Genomic DNA, 25,759 nt, shown 5'->3' on the forward strand with positions numbered 1-25,759 from the left:
AGGTTCTGTACTTAGACAATCACAAACCTATTTTTACCTACAGAATGTCCATGGAGCATTCTGACAATGATGGGGAACAAAGGACAATTTTTCACTGAGCAGGACTATCTGGTTCTGAGCAAGACAACTGATACCCTTGGGCCCACCCTTATCTAAGTTTATTAGAAATTGACCATTCTCCCACTGTGGAATGTAAGCATCTTGAGAGGACCTTTGCCTGTGTTTTTTCACAGATTTATCCTAAGCTATAGGATACAGAATAGACTGGAACGGGCAGGGAAAAGCCATGAGAAGGAAGGACTAGGATAACAGGATTTTACATCTGATATACTAGCAACGCGAATGAAGTGTAGTTGAATAATCAACTAAAATGTTTAGGAAAAACAACAAGCTCTCTCGACTCAACAAATACGTGAAAATATTTAGCAGCCAGTTAGATGTGCAGGCCTAGAGGAGGATTTCTCAACTGCAGTTGGATGCCTGAAACTTTAAAAATGCCTATTAAAAATACAGGGTGTAACAAGACAGAAAGATGAGCTGAAAAATAAAACCAACAAAACAAAAAGGGATTCAGAAGCCCCTGGAGGAAAGTGGCAGAGTGTTTTAACAAAGAGGTTGGCAGGACTTGGAGAGAATTGCTTTAGCAGAACAATAGGACAACAGCCTGGTTGGCATGAATTTGTCCTAGGTGGACAGATGATGAAAATGTAGATGTAGCCCAGTAGCCAGTAAGAAGGGGAAAACAAATAATTTTTTTCCCATTATTTCAATATTTTTGAGAAACTGCTGTGCCAGGAGTAGCTGTACAGGAGAATGGTTAGGATACATGGGCTTAAAAATCAGATACATTGGATTCTATTGCTTGTCCTTAATTTAGCAATGTTGGGCTTCCCTGGTGCCTCAGCGGTAAAGAATGTGCCTGCAAGGCAGGAGCCGCAGGAAGCGTAGGTTTAATCCCTGGGTCGGGAAGATCCCCTGGAGAAGGAAATGGCAACCCACTCCTGTATTCTCCTGCCTGGAGAATCCCATGGATAGAGGAGCCTGGTGGGCTATATAGTCCATGGGGTCGCAAAGAGTCAGACACGACTGAAGCGACATAGCACACACAAATGTTACAGTAAACAGGTTCTTACTCGACTGCGCTTGAACGCCCCCATTCCGAAAGTCCATGGGGTCGCAAGAGTCGGACACAACTTAGAGACTAAACCACCAAATTGCACAGTTGCTGGCACATGGTGTGGGTTGTTTTTCTTGTTACACTATAGTTATTAGATGCTCAGGAGCAACAAAAACTAAATTCTGACTTTACCCACTCAGCTCTCAGAGCGGTGGAGAAAAGGGAAGAGGGCTCTTCTGTAAGTCACTGAAGTCCAGCTAGTGTGTCAGGGACTTTATGCCAAGACTGTCAAGAAATGGACAGTCTCAGGGCCAAGATGTCTCAGAAGGAAAAGCCCTAGTGATTAGGTCAGAAAGAGCACTGGACTTGGAGCCAGAGAGACCTGGGTACCAGTCACCCAGTCTCAATGTTCTTTTTTTTTTTAATCTTTTTATTCTTAAATAGGGCTTCCGTGGTGGCTCAGATGGTAAAGCGTCCACCTGCAATGCGGGAGACCTGGGTTCGATCCCTAGGTTGGGAAGATCCCCTGAAGAAGGAAATGGCAACCCACTCCAGTACTCTTGCCTGGAAAATCCCATGGACGGAGGGGTCTGGAAGGCTACAGTCCTTGGGGTTGCAAAGAGTCTTTAACAGGGACCACACTCCCTGCCCTCACATGGAGCATTGCTCAGGGTTAGATGATTCTAATGAGAAGGCTGTTTTGCACCTGGAACAATGTAGAAATTCCATAAAGGTGCTCAGTTCCATAAAACTGGCATCTCTCAGGACAGGAACCCAGTTCATTTTGCTGTCAGGACGCACTCTCTGAGGCCTTGGGGGTCAGCAGAACAGAAAGAGTCGACGTAGAATCTCCCAGAGGGCGCTGACCAGTGCGGGCTCCCTGCATAGTAACCTCCTGGGGACGCCTGCTGCAGATCTGCGAACCCAGCCCCCTGTCAGGCGTTACCTAGCAACAGCGTCCTGGAGGCTGGCCCAGGAGGCCAATCAGCGTGGACTTCGTTATTTCAGTGATGTAAACAGTCCAATCACTGGGCGTTGTCAGAAGACACGTCTTCAAGCTAATCTCCGCAAGCACCAATGAGGGGTTAGGAGTTTTAAAAGCTGGAGCTAAATATTTGGACCTGGCTCTTATTTGATAAGATCATCTGAAGGAAACGAATGACTAGCTTCCGACTGTATTTGAATGATGGTTATGAAGGCAGTCGCCGCCATATTCTCTTAGGGCATTTTCCGATACCTTTGTTCACTCTTGAGTCCTAGAGTGACCCACGACGCTATGATTCCTCTGTTTTGGCCGCAGCTTGGCCCCATGCGTAGCCAGATCCGGGCCGACTCAGACGCTGGGTCTAGCAGGGCAGTGCTCCTTGGCTCGGAAAAGAGAGTGGCCCTTGGATTGGGGCATCCAGGACTTGGGGACTGGAAGAATTCAAGCGCCGTACCAGCACCGTTCCGCACTTGAAGCCCAAAGCCTGGATCTCGCCGAGGAGGCTGTGAGCTGTGAAGCTTTACCGCCGCGGCCGAGTATTTCTTGGAGAAGTGAAATCTGAGGCGCAGAAGGCTCTTTACCGAAAGTGATGCAGAGACCTACGGCCACCTGGGGGCGCTCTGTGAGGGTCTTTCGTGGTCTCCTCCCTGTGCCTATTTTTGCTTGTTATTCGTCTATTCACAGCGTACCTAATTAAGCGAGTTCTTAGACGAGAGCCGCAGAAGCGGATTACTCAAACCGGGCAAAATGCCTGAAGGGGAGAGGAAAAGAGGGCGCAGTGAGCTGAAGCTTGGGGAGGGGCTGTCCTAGAGTGTCTAGGAAGCCTTTTATAATTATTTACCACGATCATATTGCTATGTCTGTGACTGCTGCTGCTGCTAAGTCGCTTCAGTCGTGTCTCTGTGCGACCCCAGAGACGGCAGCCCACCAGGCTCCCCCGTCCCTGGGATTCTCCAGGCAAGACATAGTGTTTTTTTTTTTTTTAACGGCTTTATTGAGATATTATTCACACACCATATAATTCACCCGTTTAAACTGTACAATTCAATGGTTGTGGGGTTTTTTTTTTTTTTTGGTATATTTAGAGTTATGAAACCATCACCACAATCAACTAAGCACATTTTCATAACCCCTGAAAGAAACTCCTCAGCCATCACTCCTCATTCTCTCCTCCCTCAGCTCCTGGCAACCACTAATCTGCTTTTGGTCTCTGTAGATGTGCCTTTTCTGGACACTGCCTGTAAAGGAAATGTAAAAGATTTTGTCAAATTCTTTTTGCACATCTGTTAAGATGACTCTGTGGTCTTTGTCTTTATTTTATTGACACATGATGTATTACATGAATTAATTTTCAGATGTCATGTCAACCTTGCACCCCTGGGCTAACTCCCATCCAATCATGGTATATAATCCTTTCTATAACCCCACTAGAATGACAAAAAAGAAAACAAGAAGAGGGAAAAAAAAGAAAAAAAAAAACACCTTCCTATTCCCAGGGCCTCAGCCCATGATAATCACCCAACCACCATGCTACTTTGTTTCTATGAAACTGGCTACTTTAGATACTTCATGTAAGTGCAGCCATACAGTATTTATCATTTTGTGACTGCTTTATTTCACTTAGTATAATGTCCTCAAGTTTCATCCAAGTTGTAGCATGTTGCATAATTTCTTAATTTTTTAAGACTGGTTAATATTCCATTGTTTGTAAACACCACATTTTCATTATCCATTCATTGGTCCACAGATACTTGGGTTGCTACCACCTCTTGACTATTGTGGATAATGCTGCTATAAACACGTGTGTGCATAAATATCTCCTTAAGACCCTGCTTTGACTTCTTTGGAGTATATACTCAAAGTGGAGTTGCTAGGTAATAAATTCTATTTTTCAATTTCGGAGGAACTGCTATACTGTTTTTGGTGGCACAGTGGTTAAGAATCTGCCTGCCAATGCAGGAGATGCACAAGATGGGGGCTTGATCCCAGGGTCGGGAAGATCCCCTGAAATAGGAAATGGCAACCCACTCCAGTATTCTTGCTTGGAGAATTCCATGAACAGAGGAGCCTGTCGGGTTACAGTCCATGGGGTCACAACAGTTGGACACAACTGAGTGACTGAGCATAGCTAGTTCACCTCTGGACTTGATGGCTTCTTATAACCAAATCACAACTAGCTATACTAATCATTGAAATTTGTTCTCTTTTTGTTGTTTTCAAATCATGTATGCTTTGTGTCTCTCTGCTGTGCTGTGCTTAGTTGCTCAGTCGTGTTCCATTCTTTGCAACCCCATGGACTGCAGCCCATTAGGCTCCTCTGTCCATGGGGATTCTCTAGGCAAGAATACTGGAGTGGGTTGCCATGTCCTCTTCAAGCGGATCTTCCCAACCCAGGGATTGAACCCAGGTCTCCCTCATTGCAGGCAGATTCTTTCCTGACAGAGCCACAAGGGAAGCCCTGTTTCTCTGCTGTACTATAATCTTATTAGTAGTACTAGCTGTATTACTTATAGCCTATCTATAAGATTGTTGCCTCTTGCATTACCTAATGTATAACCAGGCCTCCAACAGAATTAATGGTGGCTAAATGTCTTGAGGCAATTGATCATATATATATATATAACTCTATATTAAATAATTGTAACAGTGTGACTCTAGGTATGAAGAAGCAACAGGGGAAAACATTTCCTGGTCCTATTCCAAAAATAGCACATTGGGTGGCTGATCAATAAAATCCTCCTCTGACCTAGGAATGAAAATTCCTGGTGCCATGGGACAAATTGATCATGAAATGCCTCTTAAACCTTACTTGAATTTATGACCAAGAGGGGGCCCTGTATGGGGGGTGGGGTGGGCCCTGTATTGGGAGTTCCCTGGTGGCCAAGGGGTTAGGATTCCAGGCTCTCGCTTGTGTGGCTAGAGTTCAATCCCTGATGGCGGAACTGAGATCTCACAAGCATGGCGGGGGGGGGGGGGGGGGGGGGGGGCCCACCAAGAGGGCGGGGCCCTATGGAGAGGGAAGATATCCTGCTATTCATGCCACAATGTTAGCATGAATAAATGAATAACGAATGAATGAATAAACCGCAAATGTTGCCCACCATCAAGCCATCAGCCACTAAAACCGCCAAGTCCCCCTGCCCCTGTCCTAAGGGGCACCCTGAGGGGAATTCAAGACAGAAAAATACAGGAAACATTCTATTCTTTAGGTACTGGGCTAGATAGTTACAATAAGTTGCACATCTAAAGAACAATTTCAACACGTTCCGATGCTCTTCCAACAGAGAAAAGCACAATATCATTAATTTGAAATGTCGGGGTTTTTTTGTGATCAGCAATAATCTTTTGATTTTATAATTACACATATATATAATGGGTATATTTCCAACACATTTTTTTTGTGGAAATATTATTTCCAAAAATGTTTCCAAAATCTGTTATATATACTGGCTCCTTCCTCGGAGCAGTTCCTCAGAGCTATCGGAGAGAATATAGTCCTCAGTTAAGGTCCTTGAATAAAACTCAACTCTCAAGTTTTAGGCTGGTGCGTTTTTCTTCAGTACCACAAAATCTTTGTTCCTTCTGCTTACTAGCAAGTACCCTCTGAGTTTTTCCTCATCGGTAAAACCAGGATGATAACCATCACTTCACACAGAAGTAGCACAAAATAAGTTGAAATGTGTAATATGTTGGGCGTGGTACCTGCGCACAGGAAACACTAACATTAATCCCCTTCCCCAAAGGGCAATAAGGAACTAACTCACTATCGGAAGAGAAAGCCAGGAAAGACAACCCAGGGAAATCGCGGCCCCCGGTTGGCCAGAGTGGCTCCGTCGCTGAAATTCTTCCTTCCCTCAGCTGGGCTGCACCTCTAGGGAACAGGGGCCGTTCCTGACCCCGACGGGTTCGGCCCTTTCTGTCTCACGACTCCTGGCAGTCACCCGACCCGAGGGTCCAGCTTTTCTGCCCTTACGCTTCCGTTGGCTTCGTTCAAACAGGCCGCTTTCGGCATCACCCAATCAGAATGCTCGATCTTCGGCCGCCGCCCAATGAGCACGTGGAACGGGGGGGGGGGAAGGGCGTGAAGCCCAATCGCAGCGCCATCACACTTGAGGGCAAAGAGGTTAGGCAGCCCGCATGGCGCTCCGGTCAATAAAATCGATAGCTGGAAGCTGCCTGTGTCTCAGGCAAAGGCGGTGCAGTAGCGGCGCCGCCATTTTCCCCGAAGGCATCTTCCGGTGCCTTTCATCCAAGTTCGGGCAGGAGTTTCCTGAATAACAGCGAAAGGTTTCCGTTAGCCCCGCAGGCGGCTGATTCCGGTTCCCGCCGGGCCTCCCCAGAACGCTCCGCACGGGTCCGGCGGGGGCTCCCAAATCCCCGGCCCCTCCAGCCCCCAGGGGCCGACGCTGGGACGGGCAAGGCCGTGGTGCCAGCTTCTCGGGTCCAATGGCGCGGCCTTCGGCTCCGCTTCCCGCGCGGGGACCAGGAGAGGCCAGACCCGGCCGGAGAAGGGGAAGGAGACCGAGGGCGGTGAAGTTCGGGGACGTGGCCTTGTACTTCTCCCGGGAGGAATGGGGGTGTCTGCGGCCCGCGCAGAGGGCCCTATACCGGGACGTGATGCAGGAGACCTACGGCCACCTGGGCGCGCTCGGTGAGGCCCGGCCCAGTCTGCTTCCGCGGCCCGAAGGGATGGAGGAGCTGGGGGTGGGAGGAGGCAGGGAGTGTAGAAGTCCAGGGTCCTGGCCTGCTACCAGGTTGTCAGGGGAGGAGGACGGGGGCTGGGCAGATGATGCCACCGGGTAAATCAATCTACCCAGCATTGTGTATGAGCTGGGCCTGACTGGTTCTCCTTCCCCCAGGGTGCGCAGGTCCCAAACCAGCCCTCATCTCCTGGTTGGAACGAAATACCGATGATTGGGAAACGGCTGCCCTGGATCCACAGGAGTGCCCAAAAGGGGTAGCAGTCCAAAGAAGTGAGTGAAAAATGCCTCTGGAGGGCTTGCAGCCTCTAATGATGACTCAGTCCAGAGTATTTCGGTGCCGAGGGGTGGTAGCTATGACCCCAGCTGGAATGCTCCATTTACTGTATTTATTTTCACAACTTCAGGGTTTTTGTCTCTGTGATGGTGTCCAGTCCCTGTTGTCAATTTCTAAACTGACCACATGCAGTTGTCTGTTGTGTAAATGGATCAGTGAACTTTTAAAAAGAGTTACCACCCTCTTGGGGCTTCCCAGGTGGCTCAGTGGTAAAGAACCCACCTGCCAATGCAGGAGATCCTGGTTGGATCCCTGGGTCAGGAAGATCACCTGGAGAAGGAAATGGCTCTCCATTCCAGTATTCTTGCCTGGAGAATCCTATGGACATAGGAGCCTGGTCGGCTACGGTCCATGGAGTCGCAAAGAGTCAGACATGACTGAGCAACTAAACCTCCACCTCCACCACCCTCTTGCCTCCTTCCCAGGACTCTGCCTCCAGCCTGTTTTAAATTGGGCTCCAAGAGAGCCTGTAGGGCTTCCCTGGAAGCTCTGAAGGTAAAGAATCTGCCTGCAATGCAGGAGACCCAGGTTCAGTCCCTGGGTCAGGAAGATTCCCTGGACAAGGGCATGGCACCCCACTCCAGTATTTTTGCTTGGAGAAATCAGTGGACAGAAGAGCCTGGTGGACTGTGGTTCATGGAGTTGCAAGGTCAGACAGGACTGAGCAGCTAACACTGAGAGAGCCTATAGCTCTGAGTTTTCCAGGTGTGGATTGAAAGGATCCAATGGGGAAGAGTGGTCTGGCGTGCACTGGCCTCTTTTTGCCCTTCTGGCCGAGTGACCCTGATCAGTGCAGGAATCTTTAGCCCTTAGGATGAAGCAAGGCTCTGATTAAGGCCATTCAGGTAGAAGGAGCCCAGATCCACCTACAGGGGCAGATGCAACTCTGGGCTGGAGTCTCTTTGCCAGGTTCTCTAAGAGCAGGGATTTTTCTAAGTTCTGACATACTTCCTTGCTTAAAACTTTTCAGTTAAAAAAAAAAAAAAACTTTTCAGTTTTTGCCAAGGCAGTTGTCAAATGGTTGGTAGTTATATGTAAGTCAATTGGGGAATTTGGTGAAAATACACATTTCTGGACCCTATCCCAGAACTATTCATATACTTATATAGATGTGTATGTGTGTGTGTATTTTTAGTGGCCCCAGTTGATTTGGCTGTATATTTAGGTTTGGTTCTCAGAGTGTGGTCTCAGACAACCACCAGCAGCAGCAGCATCACTTGGGAGTGTATTAGAAAATGCAGAATCCCAGGCCCCACCTTAGACCTGCTGAATCCCAAACTGGGAGTAGGGCCCAGCAGTCTCTTTCATGCCTGCATGCTCAGTCGCTGAGTCATGTCCAACTCTGCGACTCCATGGACTGTAGCCCACAAAGCTACTCTGTCCATGGGATCCTCCAGACAAGAATACTGGATTCGGTTTTCATTTCCTCCTCTAAGGGATTCTTCCCAACCTGGGAATTGAACCCTCATCTCCTGAATTTCCTGCATTAGCAGGCAGCTTTACCACTGTGTCACTTGCGAAGCCCTAATGTGTTTCATTAAACCCTCCAAATGATTAGGATCACAATAAAATTTGAGAAGCATGGACTTAGAGGGCCTTATGACCTAGTTACTGCCAGATCATACCTCATTTGTTTTCATTTCCTGCCTTAAATTTAACCTCTTCAAAAATTGTTTAGTTTTTATAGTCAGCTTAATCTTTCCAAGAAACCTTCCCTGACTTCTCCAAGCTGGATTAGGGGCTTCGGTAATACCCTCCATATTCTGGAGCAGTATGTCTCACTTAGTTGGTTGTCTGTGTCACTGACACTCCTTGAAGATGGCGTTGAGTCTGATTGTTTTATAACCTGTAACACTAGTAGGAAAGAGTAGAAGCCCAGTATTTGTTAATTTCTCCTTTGTGTCCATATAGAAACCAGAAAGAAGAATGAAGAGAAGGAAGTATTCCCGCCTAAGGAGGCACCCCGAAAGGGGAAGCGTGGCCGGCGGCCCAGCAAACCCCGCCTGATTCCCCGGCAGACCTCAGGAAGTCCCATCTGCCCTGACTGTGGTTGTACCTTTCCCGATCACCCAGCCCTGCAGAGGCACAAGTGTGCCCAGAATCTGAAAAAGCCTTACCCTTGCCCAGACTGTGGACGCCGCTTTTCCTACCCGTCCCTGCTGGTCAGTCATCGGCGGGCACACTCTGGGGAGTGTCCCTACGTTTGTGACCAGTGTGGCAAGCGGTTCTCCCAGCGCAAGAACCTCTCCCAGCACCAGGTCATCCACACAGGCGAGAAGCCCTACCACTGTCCTGACTGTGGCCGCTGCTTCCGGAGGAGTCGGTCCTTGGCCAATCACCGGACCACGCACACGGGTGAAAAACCCCACCAGTGCCCCAGCTGCGGGCGTCGCTTCGCCTACCCCTCCCTGCTCGCCATCCACCAGCGCACACACACCGGAGAGAAGCCCTACCCCTGCCTGGAATGCAACCGGCGCTTCCGTCAGCGCACCGCCCTGGTCATCCACCAGCGCATCCACACGGGCGAGAAGCCCTACCCATGCCCAGACTGCGAGCGGCGCTTCTCGTCATCCTCTCGCCTGGTCAGTCACCAGCGGGTACACTCTGGGGAACGTCCCTACGCCTGTGAGCACTGCGAAGCCCGCTTCTCGCAGCGCAGCACGCTGCTCCAGCACCAGCTCTTGCACACGGGAGAGAAGCCGTACCCCTGCCCGGACTGCGGCCGCGCCTTCCGACGGAGCGGCTCCCTCGCCATCCACCGCAGCACGCACACGAAGGAGAAGGAGAAGTTGCACGCGTGTGATGACTGTGGTCGCCGATTCGCCTACCCCTCACTGCTGGCCAGTCACCGGCGCGTCCACTCGGGCGAGCGGCCCTACGCCTGCGACCTGTGCTCCAAGCGCTTTGCCCAGTGGAGCCACTTGGCTCAGCATCAGCTCCTGCACACGGGGGAGAAGCCCTTCCCCTGCCTGGAGTGTGGCCGCTGCTTCCGCCAGAGGTGGTCTCTGGCGGTCCACAAGTGTATCCCCGGCGTCCAGAACTGTGGCCCTAGATCTGCCATAGGGGCGCCTAGCCAGAAAGGCCAGGCCCTTTAGAAGGGGAGGGACTGTGTAAGTTCATTTCACTTCATGGAGGGGGCCCAGAAAAGGGAAGGAGCCCCCTGATCATACAGGTCAGAGTCAGAACTAAAACCCTGTTGCTACACAGAGCTGAAGTTTAGTGTATTCTACCATGCTGGCTGCCTTAATACCTGCGTCTAGAACAGACAGCCTCAGTGACGAGAGGGGACATTATGCAGTAAAAATTTTTCAACCTGCCCTGTCCTAAAGGACTTGTGTGTGGGGTATCAGGCTAAAGGTTCTCCCCATCTAATTTAGGGGCTGTGTTTTCTAGTTTGTGCATGCAGTCAGGAGGATCCCATTCATGGGGTGCAAGATCTTCCCCCTCCTCTGCCTCTTCTTCCTTGCTAGGTTTGAAACAAACTTGGTTTAGCCCCCTTTTGACAGTATTCCTGCCAAGTGATCTGCCCTTTAAAACCTCCCTTAATGCAGCTCTCTACCTCACAAGGCGGGTCCTTTCACTGTGGCATAGCTCTGACTTTTAGAAGGCCCTTAAGTACTACATTCTCCTTCCCTGGAAGCCTTGTCCAGAATATGTTTAAAACTTGATCTACGTGGCAGCCCTTCAGAAAACTTAATCACAGATACGTTTCCATGTTTTCAGGTTCAGTTCAGTTGCTCAGTCGTGTCTGACTCTTTGCAACCCCATGAATCGCAGCATGCCAGGCCTCCCTGTTTTCAGGTTAAATAGCATTAATTTGGTCAATCATTCCTAAAAGACAGGCTTTCAGTTCCCACACGTGATCTCTCCCCAGGCAGGTGCTGGTTTTTTGATGTCTTTTTTAAAAAGTCATACAAAATAAGCCAGCATCATAGTGTGCACTATACCCCCTTGGTCTGTACTTGTTTGAAGAGGTCTAGATTGTACTGGATTTGGAGGTGGTGACAGTGTACCAGGGCTTTATTGGGTTGCAGACACCTATATATCTAAGCTTTTTCTTTTTAAACCACGTGCTGTGAAGCTAAGTCTTCTGCATTCTGCATTTGGAAGTTTGGTTCAAGGTAGGTCTGGGACATAAGCACAGTGAGTTTTGGGAGACTGATTTTAAGGAAAAGCAGGGTGGGGGAACTGTGGTCTAGCAGCAAGAAGTAAAACCAGGACCAGCTTGTACTTTATCTGGTGGATTTGAATTTCTTGGGAACTGGGTCTCGCTCCCCCCCTAAGTCTCATGAGAATAAGGAGACACTAGTACAGAACCTTCTTTTGATTCCTCTGTCAGCATCTTTCATGAAATGAGGCGAGGCCATTCAGGGAAGTTAGAAAGTTAGGTAATTGAATATGAAGCAGAAGTCTAGTCATCAAGTTATGTTCATCCCTGCCTCCCTCACAGAAGCTCCATATGGCAGCAGCAACATGTTTTAACCTTTGATATGCCTTCATGGCACCCATCCCTAAGTAGGTACTCAGTAAAACTTTACTGAATTAAATAAACAAGGCCTACCACTTGGCCTTGGGGAGCTGCACCAAATTGGAATTTCCAAACATGATGTATAGTCCAAACCTTGGAGTTGGTCATCCTCCTGCCCATTGCTTCTTCCCTCATTTCTTCTGCCATCAGCCCCAGGGATGTGTGGCTGGGGCAGAGTGTTTGTAATTACCTCTGTTCTGGTTTTTAGCAAGTTGAATTGTAACTGTTTCTTCTTGGATTGATGGGCTACCCCCAAAGCAGAGGTCGTATCAGATTGGGATTCATTAAAATGTCTGATGAGTGACTATGTTCCTTGTGGAATTATTGTTTATAAAATATAAATCTAGTTCCTTAACTGAGGAGACATTTTTATAGTTCTGATGGAAACCTTGCCCTTCCCTAGCAGAGACCTATTAGAATTCTGCTTCACCTTCTGTTGTAGAACTGATTCTTTTACCTACTTTTATCACCAGGCTAACCCAACTATTTCCTTTCCTAGGAATTTTAGAAATTTCTTTGGACCTCAATTGTAACTCATAAAATTTCAGAGCTGTTGGTAGGCAATCCCAGTATGTGGTCTGTAGAGGGCTGAGATGAGACAAGTTCTTAGGTTTACCTCATCAGTCCCAGGATCCCAACTTCAGCTGGTTGATCTTCAACCAGCTATAGCCAGTGGGAGAGTTTTTGTTTTTGGCTGTGCCATATAGCTTTCGGGATCTTAATTCCCTGACCAGGAACTGAACCCATGACCCTTGCAGTGGAAACTTGGATTCTTAATCACTGGACCGTCAGGAAAGTCCCTGTAGTCAGTTGTTGATCCCAGTATTCTTCCAAGTAATTCTCTCTTCTGCTTCTGGTAGTTAAGAGTTTGTTACTTGTGACCAAAAGAATGAACTAATCTACAATGCCATTATGGATCTATCTCCCATCTGTCTTTATGCCTATGTGTGGGCTATGAAGGAAGACAATTACAACGCTGCTGAGAGGAGCCAGCCTTTCCACTCCATCCTCAACTGAACTTTCAACATTACTGTCTTTCATAGGTCCCAAACCACTGACTGCCTTCTCTTTCACTAAGAAAACAGGGTGTCAAATAAGAACTCCCGTAACATTCCACTCTATTGTCACTCCAAAAGTTCTGTGTGATCACTTGTTCTTACTTGCTGTCAGGGGAGGCCCCTCATACAGTGCTTCCCAATACAGGTATGCCTGGATTTCCTCTACTTCTGCCCCCTCATGGACTTTGCTCCATCTATTATTCTCTAAGTTTTATAGTTTCAGAGTCTTGTTTTTTTATTAAGGTACAAACATACCTTTAAAAAAAATTCATTATTTATTTGGCTAGACCAGGTTTCAGTTGTGCATGCAGGCTCTAGTTCCCTGACCAGGGATTGAACCTGGGACCCCTACACTGGGAGTGGAGTCTTGACCCCTGGACCACCGGGGAAGTCCTAGTTTCAGAATCTCTTTTCTGGAACATACATACCAACCTATAAACATACTAAAATCTGTCTTTAAAAATAATAAATTTCCCTTGGCCTCTGTCCTAATCTGTTTTCAGCTAAATTTCTTGAAACAGTAGTCTACATTCACTGTATCCACTGTTTATTCTTTGGCCCATTGCCTAGTATTCTAGCTACTTTGTTGAGCATCTGTGATGTGCTGTGTACTGTGTTAAGCACTTTATATACATTCCTGTCTGTAGTTCTTACAAGAACGCCATAAAGCCAGTGTTAGGAAATGCTCCTCCTTGGGGCTCTCATGTCGCTACACATCTTGTTGAGTGTGCAAAAATGCAAGGCCCTGTCTTCAACAAATTCTCAGATTTGTGTCAATTCCAAAGCTGGGGCCTTTTGATAGGAGGCTGGGTCCCTGTGATGAAGGACTTTGTTACATTGGCAAAGACATGCTGTAAGTCTTCCTACTCTTTACCAAATACACCTGCACCCGTTTACCAGGGTGGCTGGGCATGGGAGAAGGAAAGTAACTAGAATTTTCAGGGTTCTAATTCTTAAGAGATCCAAATGAGAGAAATTTTATTAAATAAGAGAAAATGTTCTTCCAGAAATTAACCCTAATAGTTAGGATTAATTGATTTGCAACAAAGGTGCAAGACAATTCAAGTCTCAATCTTTTCAACAAATGGTCCTGGGACATCATAAGGAAGAAGCTGGACCTCTAATCAGACACAAAAAGTAACTCAAAATGAACCCCAGAACTAAACGTGAAAGCTATAAAACTTTGAAGGAGACATAAGTATGTTTGTGATTCTGGATTGGGAAATGGTTACTAAGCTATGACACCAAAAGCACAAGTGACAAAAGAAAAAACTGATGAGCTGATCATCAAAACCAAAATTGGGGGAGCTTCCTGGTGGTCCAGTGGTCAGGACTTTAGTGCTTTCACTGCTGTGGCCTGGGTTCAGTCACGGGTTGGGGAACTAAGATCCCGTAAGCCATGCAGCACAGCCAAAACCCCAAATTTTAAAAACTACTTTGTGCTTCAAAGGACACCTTCAAGAGAGTGAAAATCCATAGACTGGGAGAAAGTATTTGCCAATCACAGATCTGAAATGGAATTTGCGTCCAGCATATATTTTGAAAACTTTTACACTGATACCAAAGACGGGCAAAGACACTACAAAAAATTACAAATATCCTTTGTGAATATTGACATAGAAATCTTGAACAAAATATGAGCAAACCAAAGCAGTATACTAAAAGGTTTATATACCATGACCAAGTGGGTTTTATTCCTGGAATTTGAGAATGTGTCAACAGACAAAAATTAATCAATGTGATATGTCACCTTAATAGAATGAAGGAAAAAAAAACCAAACCATCTCAATTAATGCAATAAAAGAATGACAAAATTCCACATCTTTTCACAATAAAAACACTTAATGAACAAGAAACAGAAGGAAACTATGATAAAAAACCATACATGAAAAACCCACGGCTAATAACATACTCAGTGGTGAAAGACTAAAAGTTTTTCCCCTGGAATTAGGAACAATGTCTGCTTTTGCCACTTCTAGTAAATATTACATTAGAGGTTTCAAGCAAAGCAAGTAGGCAAGAAGAAGAAATAGGCATTCAAATTACAAAGGAAGAAGTAAAATTATCTCCATTCACTGACAACATGATCTTATATCTAGAAAACCCTAAAGATTACACACACTAAGAGCTAATAAATGAATTCAGCAAAGTTTCAAGATACAAAATCAACACACAAAAATCAGTTGCAATGAACAATCCAAAAAGATAACTCCATTTACAATAGCATAAAAAGAATACTTAGGAATAAATGTAACCCCAAATCAAAGTCTCAATGGTGATGAAGCTTTGAAACTAGAGACGTGGTGGTTATACAACATTGTGAATGCACTAAATGCTGCCTGATTGTACACTTTAAAATGGTTAATCATGTTTTGTCCAGGCAATACCCAGCTTGCTTCTCTTTCTCTTTTCCTCCCAACATTTTACTTTTAGAATTTTTCAGTGAACACCCATATACTCATCACCTATTTTCTACCCATTAGCATTTTACTATTCTATTCTTTATCACATAACTACCTATCTTTCTACCAGTCCGTTTTACTTTCTGATGCATTTCAAAGACATTGTCATCATCAGTACACTTCGCCCCTAAACATTTCAGCATGCATGTCATCAACTAGAGCTCAGTATCTGTTTTACATATTTTTGAGTCAAACTTACATAAAATGCACAAATTTTAAGTGTATTTTGCTGGATGTTGACAAATGCACCCATCTGTCTAACCCAACCCCCTATCAAGACACAGAACATTACCATCCTAGAAATTTCCCTCAGGCCCTTACTTAGCCAATCCCAACCACACCCCACCGGAGACAACTACTGTTATAATTTTGTCCCAACCATACATTCATTTTCCATTATATTAAACTTCATATAGTTGGTATCACAGAACATGTATTCTTTTGTCTAAGGCTTATGTCATTCAGCATGATGTCTTTGAGAACTGCTTCTCTTTTAGACCTCTAATTTTTGAATTCAGAGCTAGGAGGATGCTCCCAGACCCATTAAAAAAAGCAGAACTATACGGGCTGAGGAGAAGGCAATGGCACCCCACTCCAGTACTTTTGCCTGGAAAATCCCATGGACAGAGAAGCCTGGTGGGCTGCAGTCCATGGGGTTGCTAGAGTCGGACACGACTGAGCGACTTCCCTTTTACTTTTCACTTTCATGCATTGGAGAAGGAAATGGCAACCCACTCCAGTGTTCTTGCCTGGAGAATCCCAAGGACAGGGGAGCCTGGTGGGCTGCCATCTATGGGGTCGCACAGAGTCGGACACGACTGAAGCGACTTAGCAGGAGCAGCAGCATACGTGCTGAAATTGAGCACTTCACAAGAGATATAAAGTGAAAGAGGGAAAAAAAGCAGTGAAGTGTGATTCATATGGTACTTGTGAAAAAAAAGATGTAAGCTTTTATATGCTTAAAATAACTCAGGAAGGACACAAGAAACTGGTTATAGAAATTGCCTCAAGGGATGGGAAAAACACTAGAGAACAGATTTTTTTGCTAAAAAACTGAAGCATAATACACATACAAATAAGTTCACATATCACAAGTGTACAGCTCAGTTTTCACAAACTGAATACATCTGAGTAACCAGCACTTAAAACAGGAATCAATCTGTCAGCACCCTAGAAACAAGAAAGATAACCCTCTATCACAATTTTTTAGCGGGGGATTATGCTGGGTCTTCCATGCTCTGTGGAATTTCTCTAGTTGTGGGGTATAGGGGCCACTCTCTAGCTGCCGTGCTCAGATCTCTCATTGGAGTGGCCTCCCTTGTTGCGGAGCACAGGTTTCAGGGCACACGGGCTCCAGGAGTTGCAGCTCCCGGGCTCTGGAGCACAAGCCGAATAGCTGTGGGCTTAGTTGCTCCAAGGTATGTGGGATCTTCCTGGCCCAGGGACCAAACCTCTGACTCTTGCATTGGAAGGCGGATTCTTTACACTGAGCCACCAGGAAGCCCACTTCTGTTGTTTATACTCTGGTTTTTTGGCCATGAGGCATGTGGGATCTTCTGACATTTTAACTATGTCTTGGTGTGGGTCTCTTTGTGGACATTGTGTTTGGGACTCACTGCTTTCTGGACCTGGTTGTCTGGTTTCTTTGCCAAACTAGGGAAGTTTTAAGCCATTATCTCTTCAAATAGGTTTTCTGTCCCTTCTTTCTCTCTCCTTCTGGGACCTCTCTAATGCGAATGTTCATCTGCTTGATGTTCCCTCAATGGTCCCTTAAACTACCCTCATTTTTGTTTTGTTTCCTTTTCTTCTATAATTGAGATTTTACTGGTTGTTTTGAGGATCGGTGCACAGATGTTTCAATTTGTACACAATTCTTAAGGTATATACTAAAAATCTAAAAAAATCATTTAGTTGTGATTCTTTTCTGAACAGTTATTCCAGTGACTTTCTAGCTTGAAATTTAGAGGCACGTTTTCCTTAACAGGATGTGCTTAGTCGCTCAGTTGTGTCTGATTCTTTGCAACCCCATGGCTCCTCTGTCCGTGGGGGTTCTCCAGGCAGGAATACTGGAGTGGGTAGCCTATCACTTCTCCAGGGGATCTTCCCGACCCAGGAATTGAACCAGGGTCTCCTGCATTGCAGGCGGATTCTTTACCAACTGAGCTATCTGGGAAGCCCCCTCTACACTCTGTCCACTCTTAAGTTTCTCTAACACAAATTTTCCTATCAGGGGAGTTTACTAATATCTAACCCTTGACATTTATAGAAGAAATGCCACATCCAAATTTGCCACTATGCAAAAAATGTTCATTGAATGGAATTTAATGCATTGAACTCATAAAATGACTTGCTCTCATTTTGTCACAAGAAAAATGCCATCACCAGTAAGAGTGTTCCTGACCTAGGAAGCAGCAGCAAATGAGTCACCTTGGAACATGATTTGCCATAAATGACAAGATACAATAACCGTAAAACCCTATTATCATAGTGTACTTACACATATACATTTACTGATGATATATAATATAAACAATATACTACATGCAAAATATACTATAACTGAAGTACTAAACTATCTCCACCAAGGGGAAAAACAGTACCTCATCAACAATGGTAAAAAAAAGAGCAAAGCAGAAGCACAATTACACTAAAAAAACCATTAAGGCTCCTTCCATCCTTATGTTCCATGAAAAATACAACCCAATGATACTGCAAAAATGATAAATATAACCTAAAACTAATCAAATTTTGATGAACAACATTCTCGCACTAATTTTAAAGATAGGATTGCTTTTATCACTTAGATTTCTTAAGATTTCAAGAGGAATAACGACACTACATGTAATGATCAAGGGTTCAATCCAGAAAGAAGATATAACAATTATATATGCACCAACACGGCTATGGACAGAGGTTCGTGACATTGTACAGGAGACAGGGATCAAGACCATCCCCAAGAAAAAGAAATGCAAAAAAGCAAAATGGCTGTCTGAGGAGGCCTTACAAATAGCTGAGAAAAGAATAGAAGTGAAAAGCAAAGGAGAAAAGGAAAGATACACCCATCTGAATGCAGAGTTCCAAAGAATAGCAAGGAGAGATAAGAAAGCCTTCCTCAGCGATCAATGCAAAGAAATAGAGGAAAACAACAGAAAGGGAAAGACTAGAGATCTCTTCAAGAAAATTAGAGATACCAAGGGAACATTTCATGCAAAGATGGGCTCAATAAAGGACAGAAATAGTATGGACCTCACAGAAGCAGAAGATATTAAGAAGAGGTGGCAAGAATACACAGAAGAACTGTACAAAGAAGAATCTTCACGACCTAGATAATCACGATGGTGTGACCACTGACCTAGAGCCAGACATCCTGGAATGTGAAGTCAAGTGGGCCTTAGAAAGCATCACTACGAACAAAGCTAGTGGAGGTGATGGAATTTCAGTTATGGAATTCCAGTTGAGCTACTTCAAATCCTAAAAGATGATGCTGTGAAAGTGCTGCACTCAGTATGCCAGCAAATTTGGAAAACTCAGCAGTGGCCACAGGACTGGAAAAGCTCAGTTTTTATTCCAATCCCAAAGAAAGGCAATGCCAAGAATGCTCAAACTACCGCACAATTACACTCATCTCACACGCTAGTAAATTAAAGTTCAAAACTCTCCAAGCCAGGCTTCAGCAATACATGAACCGTGAACTTCCAGATGTTTAAGCTTGTTTTAGAAAAGGCACAGGAACCAGAGGTCAAATTGCCAACTTCCGCTGGATTCATCGAAAAAGCAAGAGAGTTCCAGAAAAACATCTATTTCTGCTTTACTGACTATGTCAAAGCCTTTGACTGTATGGATCACGATAAACTGGAAAATTCTGAAAGAGATGGGAATACCAGACCACCTGACTTGCCTCTTGAGAAATATGTATGCAGGTCAAGAAGCAACAGTTAGAACTGGACATGGAACAACAAACTGGTTCCAAATAAAAAAAGGAATATGTCAAGGCTGTATATTGTCACCCTGCTTCTTTAACTTATATGCAGAGTACATCATGAGAAATGCTGGGCTGGAGGAAGCACAAGCTGGAATCAAGATTGCTGGGAGAAATATCAATAACCTCAGATATACAGATGACACCATCCTTATGGCAGAAAGTGAAGAGGAACTAAAGAGCCTCTTGATGAGAGTGAAAGAGGAGAGTGAAAAAGTTGGCTTAAAGCTCAACATTCAGAAAACTAGGATCATGGCATCTTGTCCCATCACTTCATGGGAAATAGATGGGGAAACAGTGGAAACAGTGTCAGACTTTATTTTGGGGGGCTCCAAAATCACTGCAGATGGTGATTGCAGCCATGAAATTAAAAGACGCTTACTCCTTGGAAGGAAAGTTATGACCAACCTAGATAGCATATTAAAAAGCAGAGACATTACTTTGCCAACAAAGGTCTGTCTAGTCAAAGCTATGGGTTTTCCAGCAGTTATGTACGGATGTGAGAGTTGGACCATAAAGAAAGCTGAGCACTGAAGAACTGATGTTTTTGAACTGTGGTGTTGGAGAAGACTCTTGAGAGTCCCTGGGACTGCAAGGAGATCCAACCAGTCCATCCTAAAGGAGATCAGTCCTGAGTGTTCATTAGAAGGACTGATGTTGAAACTCCAATCCTTTGGCCACCTGATGCGAAGAGCTGACTCATTGGAAAAGACCCTGATGCTGGGAAAGATTGAAGGCAGGAGAAGGGGATGACAGAGGATGAGATGGTTGGATGGCATCACGGACTCAATGGACATGAGTTTAGGTAAACTCCGAGGGTTGGTGATGGACAGGGAGGCCTTGTGTGCTGTGGTTCATGGGGTCGCAGAGTCGGACACGACTGAGTGACTGAACTGAATGGGTTTCCCACATGGCTTAGTGGGTAAAGAACCTGCCTGCCAATGCAGGAGACACAGGAGATTAGGGTTTGATCCCTGGGTCAGGAAGATTCCCTGGAGGAGGGCATGATAACTCACTCTAGCATTCTCACCTGGAGAATCCCATGGACAGAGGAGCCTGGCGGGTCACAGTCAACAGGATCGCAAAGAGTCTGACACAACCAAAGCGACTGAGCACGCACGCACGCACCCAACAAAGGAGCACCTCAGTGTGTAAGGCAAATACTAACAACCATAAAGGGAGAACTCGACAGTAACACAATAATAGTGGGGGACTTGACTACCCCACTTTCACCAATGGACAGATCATCCAGACAAAAAATGAATAAGGAAACACAGGCCTTATGTGACACTTTAGAAGAGCTGGACTTAAATGACATTTAAAGAGCATTTCATCCAAAAGCAGCAGACTACACATTCTTCCCAAGTGCACACGAAACATTCTCCAGGACTGACCACATGGTGCACCACAAGGCAAGCTTTGGTAAATTTAAGAAAACTGAAATCATACCAAGCATCTTTTCTGATCGCAATGCTATGAGATTAGATATAAACTACAAGAAAAAAACTTTACAGCACAAGCACACTGTGGCTAATCAATATGCCACTAGACAATCAATAGATTTCACTGAAGAAATCAAAAAGGAAATAAAGACCTAGAGATAAATGAAAATTAAAGTACAGGGGTCCAAAACCTATGAGATGCAGCCAAAGCTGTTTGAAGAGGAAGGTTTACAGCAATACTACCTTACTTCAAGAAACAAAGAGAAATCTCAAATAACCTTACACCTAAAACAACTAGAGAAAGAAGAAAAAACAAAACCTAAAGTTAGAAGGAAAGAAATAAAAAAGATCAAAGCAGAAATAAATGAAATAGAGACCAAGAAAACAACTGCAAAGATCAATGAAACTAAAAGCTGGTTCTCTGAAATGATAAACAAAATTGATAAACCTTTAGGCAGACTCATCAAGAAAAAAAAGGGAGAGAACTCAAATCAATGAAATTAGAAATGAAAAAGAAGTTACAACTGACTCCACAGAAATACCAAGGATCCTAGAAGACTACTACAGCACCTATATGACCAATAAGGGATTAGTCTCCAAAATTTACAAACATCTCATGACATCTAACAGTTAAAACGAACAACCCACTCAAAAAATGGGCAGAAGACCTAAGTAGATATTTCTCCAAAGATGACATACAGATGGGCAACAGGCACATGAAAAGATGCTCAACATTGCTAATTATTAGAGAAATGCAAATCAAAACTACAATGAGGTTATCACCTCACATCAGCCAGAATGACTATCATCAAAAAAGCCACAGACAATAAATACTGGAGAGGGTGTGGAGAGAAGGGAACCCTCCTACCCTTTGGTGGGAATGTAAATTGGTATAGCCACTATGGAGAACAGTATGGAGGTTCCTTAAAAAACTAAAAACAGAGCTACCATATGACCCTGCAATCCCACTCATGGGCATATCTCCAGAGAAAAACATGATCTGAAAAAATACATGCACTGCAATGTTCACTGCAGCACTGTTTACAACAGCTAAGACATGGAAGCAGAGGAAGCAACCTAAATGTCCATTGACAGCGGGCTGGGTAGAGTAGATGTGGTACATACATACAATAGAATATTACTTAACAGGATACACCTATCAATATCTTCAAATGTTGATATGTTGTTACATCATCAGTTCAGTTCAGTCGACCCCATGAATCGCCAGGCCTCCCTGTCCCTCATAAGTCCCACTAATTCACAATTTAGTATCATATACAATACATACTCAAGTTTTTCAAGTGTTCATAGCACATAACAAAGTTACTAGGAAAATTGGACTACCATGACCCAAGATGTTACAGAGTGCACAAAATTCTGACCAGAGAGCCAAGATCAAGGAGTGGTTTGCTTTGGGAAACAATTCTACCCAAAAACAACAGAGAAAAGAGAAGAAATTTAAAGTGTTCAATGAGACTGTCCTGGCAGTCCAGTGGCTAAGACTCCTTGCTCCCAACACAGGGGGCATGGGTTTGATCCCTAGTCAGGGAACTAAGATCCTTCATGCTGCGTGTCACAGCCAAAAAAAAAAAAGTGTTTAAGACATTAAATGCACTACTGACTCCAAATTGCCATTTAATATGCTTCCCAAATTCAATATAATAGTATTTTCTGGTTGTACCAAAAAAAAAAAAAGCAAATAATTTCAACTCTTAAATAAAAATTATTTATAGCAGCAACATGGATGGACCTAGAGATTGTCAAACTGAGTAATGTCAAAGAAAGACAAATATCATATGATGTCACTTACATGTGGAATCTTAAAAAATGGTACAAATAAACTTACAAAACAGAAATAGAGTCACAGATGTAGAAATCAACCTTATGATTAGCGGTTGGGGGGAGGGAGGGATAAACTGGGATTGACAAAGACACATACTATATATCAAATAAATAGCACAGTATACAGTATAGTACAGGGAACACCACTCAATACTCTGGTTTAGCCCTATATAGGAAAAGAATCTAAAAAAAGAGCGGATATATGTATACCTAAGTCACTTTGCTGTGCACATGAAACTAACACAACAGTGTAAATCAACTATGCTCCAATAAAAAAAAAAAGTGCTTGCACTTTAAAAATGAAGTAGGATTTCTACTTTCTTAAAAATACCACTAGAGCTACTAAAAAACTTTGCATTTACAAAATAATTGATAAAAATACTCCTCTGGATTGTATGAGAAGGTAGACAGGGACCACTGATAGACTAGGGTGTGTGATATTAATCACACGTAACTTCTTTCTTTCCTTGTTTTCAGTCTCTCCATTTGATGCCGGTAAATCTTTAGTCTCTTGGTGGCCATTTCCACCTGTTTTCCCTTTGCTCCCTTTTTCCCTTTTGTATCTGAAGATTCATCCTTTCCTGTTGCCTTCTTTGGCTTTGTTTCCACTTTGGCAGTAGATTTAGTTGACAACCTGCCAGGTCTCCTCTTGGGCTCCTCCTTCCCCACCCCCGATGAGCAGCTGACCTTCCTCTGGGGCACCCTGGCAGCAGAGTGGGCACATGCTGGGAGTGGGGAGAGGAGTCTGGAAGCTGGTCTGCCTGCCCACGGCTGCTCCTTCCCCTGCCGGAGCAGCTGGGACACCTCATGGGCCCTATTTTTGTTTTGTTTTATTCTCTTTCCTTTTTGCTGTTCCGATTGGGTGACTTTTAATACCCTTGTCACCCAGATCACCGGTCTGTTTTTTTCCCTTCTCTGACTTCCTGCTGGTTTCCACTAGTGTATTTTGGTGTCAGTAAATGAACTCAAAAGTTCTAAATCTTTCTTTTTTATAGTTTCTAGCCCTTTGCTGAAGGAGGCTTACTCTTCAGGTTAGTTCTCAGAGACAGCGGTTCTATATGTGGTTGTAGTTTTGGTGTGTCCTCCACCAGCTTGATATGAAACTGAACAAAACTTTTAAGAGATGGTCTGCTTCATTCCCCAGTGTTATTAATCATTTATGAGCTGTAATTTGAACACAGATTTTCAGATCGAGTCCTGTCCAGTTAGTGTTATAATTACAATAACTATAAGCTCCTATTTATTGAGTACTTACTTTGTGCAAGGCGCTATCCTAAGCACTTGGCTGAAATTAAGTTCAACCTAAGGACTGTGGAATCCAGCTCTGCTGCCCCTTGAGCAGTCACTTGCCCCGTCCCTTAGTTTCAGTGTCTGTAAAAGGGGAGACATCTGAGACCTTGGAGCATGGGCCAGATCAAATACAGGTTAGGAACCTATTTCCACAGCCCAAGGAGCCAGCCCTGCCTGAGTACCAGGGCACAGCGTTGGGATAAGCCTCCCTCCACTCCCTTACCTCCAGAACCCGCCTCAATCTTGCCCTTGGGCTTTTACCCACCTCCATTTCCCGGATACCCTCAAGAGATCTCAAGAGAGTAGCAGAAAGGAGTACCTTTACTCCGTTAGAACCTCTCTTTTAGATGCCAGAAAAGCCAGATCAAGAGCAATCTCACGGCCTTTCAATGCCGACCACCTTCAGCTCTGCCGTTACTGTACTGTCGGCCTTTTAAACAAACCGCCCCAGAAAGTCCAATCCGAGTCTTTTCTTCTCACGGCGACCCAGGGTTAAGCCTTCCGGTTCGTCTACTGGTACGTAGAGGACGGATTGAAAAAAGCCCGGATGTTGACGTCGAGAGGCGCCATCCTAGTTAAGGGCGGGTCTGTGAGCCCCTCTGGCCTTTTTCTGAGGCCGGGCGGAAACAGCTAACAGCATTTCCACATTTCCCAGAAGCCTCTCTGCGAAGCACAGAAGTTTCCCGTGGTGCTGCCCCCAGTCCCGTTGAAGGTGGCAGATGTGCCCTGGGAGGCCGGGACCCAGCGGATGAGGGAAATCAACCGAGGGGCCGGGAGGTTCGGTGGATGTGGCTGGGTACTTATTCCCGGAGGAGTTGAGGTGTCTTGCGGTCTGCCCAAAGGGCCATGAACCTGGAGACTTACAGCCTCCTGGCCGCGCTTCTTGCGGCCCCGGCGGCCCAGCGAGGACGCAGTACTCTGTGGGAGGGGAGGACTGATGTGCCCAGAGACGAGTGGGTTGGAAGTGTGGGGCACTGGGCAAGCGTCCTCAGCTCTCCTCTCGGGTTCTCATCGGAGCCCGGTGTTTCCCTTTGAAGTGAAGTGCAAGTCGCTCAGTTGTGTCCGACTCTTTGCGACCTCATAGACAACTATACAGGCCATGGAATTCTCCAGGCCAGAATACTGGAGTGCGTTGGGTAGCCGTTTCCTTCTCCAGGGGATCTTCCCAACCCAGGGATCGAACCCAGATCTCCAGGATTGCAGGCAGGTTCTTTACCAGCTGAGCCACAGGGACCCTTTTAGGAAGTAGTTCAGAGCCCACCCCTGCTTCTACCCCTTGTGGAAGGAGCGGTACCAGCTCAGCATCCAGATCTCACCTGCTGTTAGCAGAGACAAGAGAAAGATAAACGCCTCCCCTACTCCGATCCTTTGCACACATTCCCTTCTCCAGAGCCCTTCTGTGTCTCCCTGAACCTCATCACCAGAGAGCTTCCTTTCTCACTGTACAGTGACCCAAGTGAGTGAAAGTCGCTGTCATGTCCGACTCTTTGCAACCCTATGGACTGTATCCATGGAATTCTCCAAGCCAGAATGCTGGAATAGGTAGCCTTCCCTTCTCCAGGGGATCTTCCCAACCCAGGGATCGAACCCAGGTCTCCCACATTGCAGGCGGATTCTTCACCAGCTGAGCCAGAAAGGGAAGTCCAAGAATACTAGAAAGGGTAGTCTAGCTCTTCTCCAGGGGATCTTTCAGACCCAGGAATCGAACCGGGGTTTCCTGCATTGCAGGCGGATTCTTTACCAACTGAGTTATCAGGGAAGCCCTGATATCACGGAAGTTATCGGGGAAGCACAATGGCCCAAGAGAACACCTAAATTAGGACTAGTAGCACTCTTGGGCGGAGAAAGCAATGGCAACCCACTCCAGTACTCTTGCCTGGAAAATCCCCTGGATGGAGGAGCCTGGTAGGCTGCAGTCCATCGGGTCGCTAAGAGTCGGACTCGACTGAGTGACTTCACTTTCACGCATTGGAGAAGGAAATGGCAACCCACTCCAGTGTTCTTGCCTTGAGAATCCCA

General features: G+C 45.3%; 1 protein-coding gene and 2 long non-coding RNA genes across 3 annotated transcripts; 1 reads left to right on the forward strand and 2 right to left on the reverse strand.

The window, feature by feature from the left end:
* Positions 1–236: 236 nt before the first annotated feature.
* Positions 237–24,317, reverse strand: LOC147345124 (uncharacterized). The gene is made up of 2 exons (XR_015154558.1): positions 24,060–24,317; positions 237–2,853 (listed from the first exon to the last, which is right to left on the reverse strand). It is a non-coding gene; the product is annotated as an uncharacterized LOC147345124 (long non-coding RNA).
* On the reverse strand, positions 3,073–6,165 carry LOC147345125 (uncharacterized). The gene is made up of 2 exons (XR_015154557.1): positions 5,867–6,165; positions 3,073–3,340 (listed from the first exon to the last, which is right to left on the reverse strand). It is a non-coding gene; the product is annotated as an uncharacterized LOC147345125 (long non-coding RNA).
* Positions 6,205–11,974, forward strand: LOC147345126 (uncharacterized). Its single transcript, XM_086374937.1, has 3 exons — positions 6,205–6,753; positions 6,962–7,075; positions 9,051–11,974. The coding sequence occupies exons 1-3, from the start codon at positions 6,549–6,551 to the stop codon at positions 10,232–10,234; spliced, it is 1,503 nt and encodes a 500-aa protein (XP_086231063.1). The 5' UTR covers positions 6,205–6,548; the 3' UTR covers positions 10,235–11,974.
* Positions 24,318–25,759: the final 1,442 nt, after the last annotated feature.

This window comes from Bos grunniens, chromosome 25, assembly GCF_055505025.1.
Source record: "Bos grunniens cultivar Pamir isolate PY7600 chromosome 25, Bosgru_T2T1.0, whole genome shotgun sequence".
In the NCBI taxonomy this organism is placed as follows: Eukaryota; Metazoa; Chordata; class Mammalia; order Artiodactyla; family Bovidae; genus Bos; species Bos grunniens.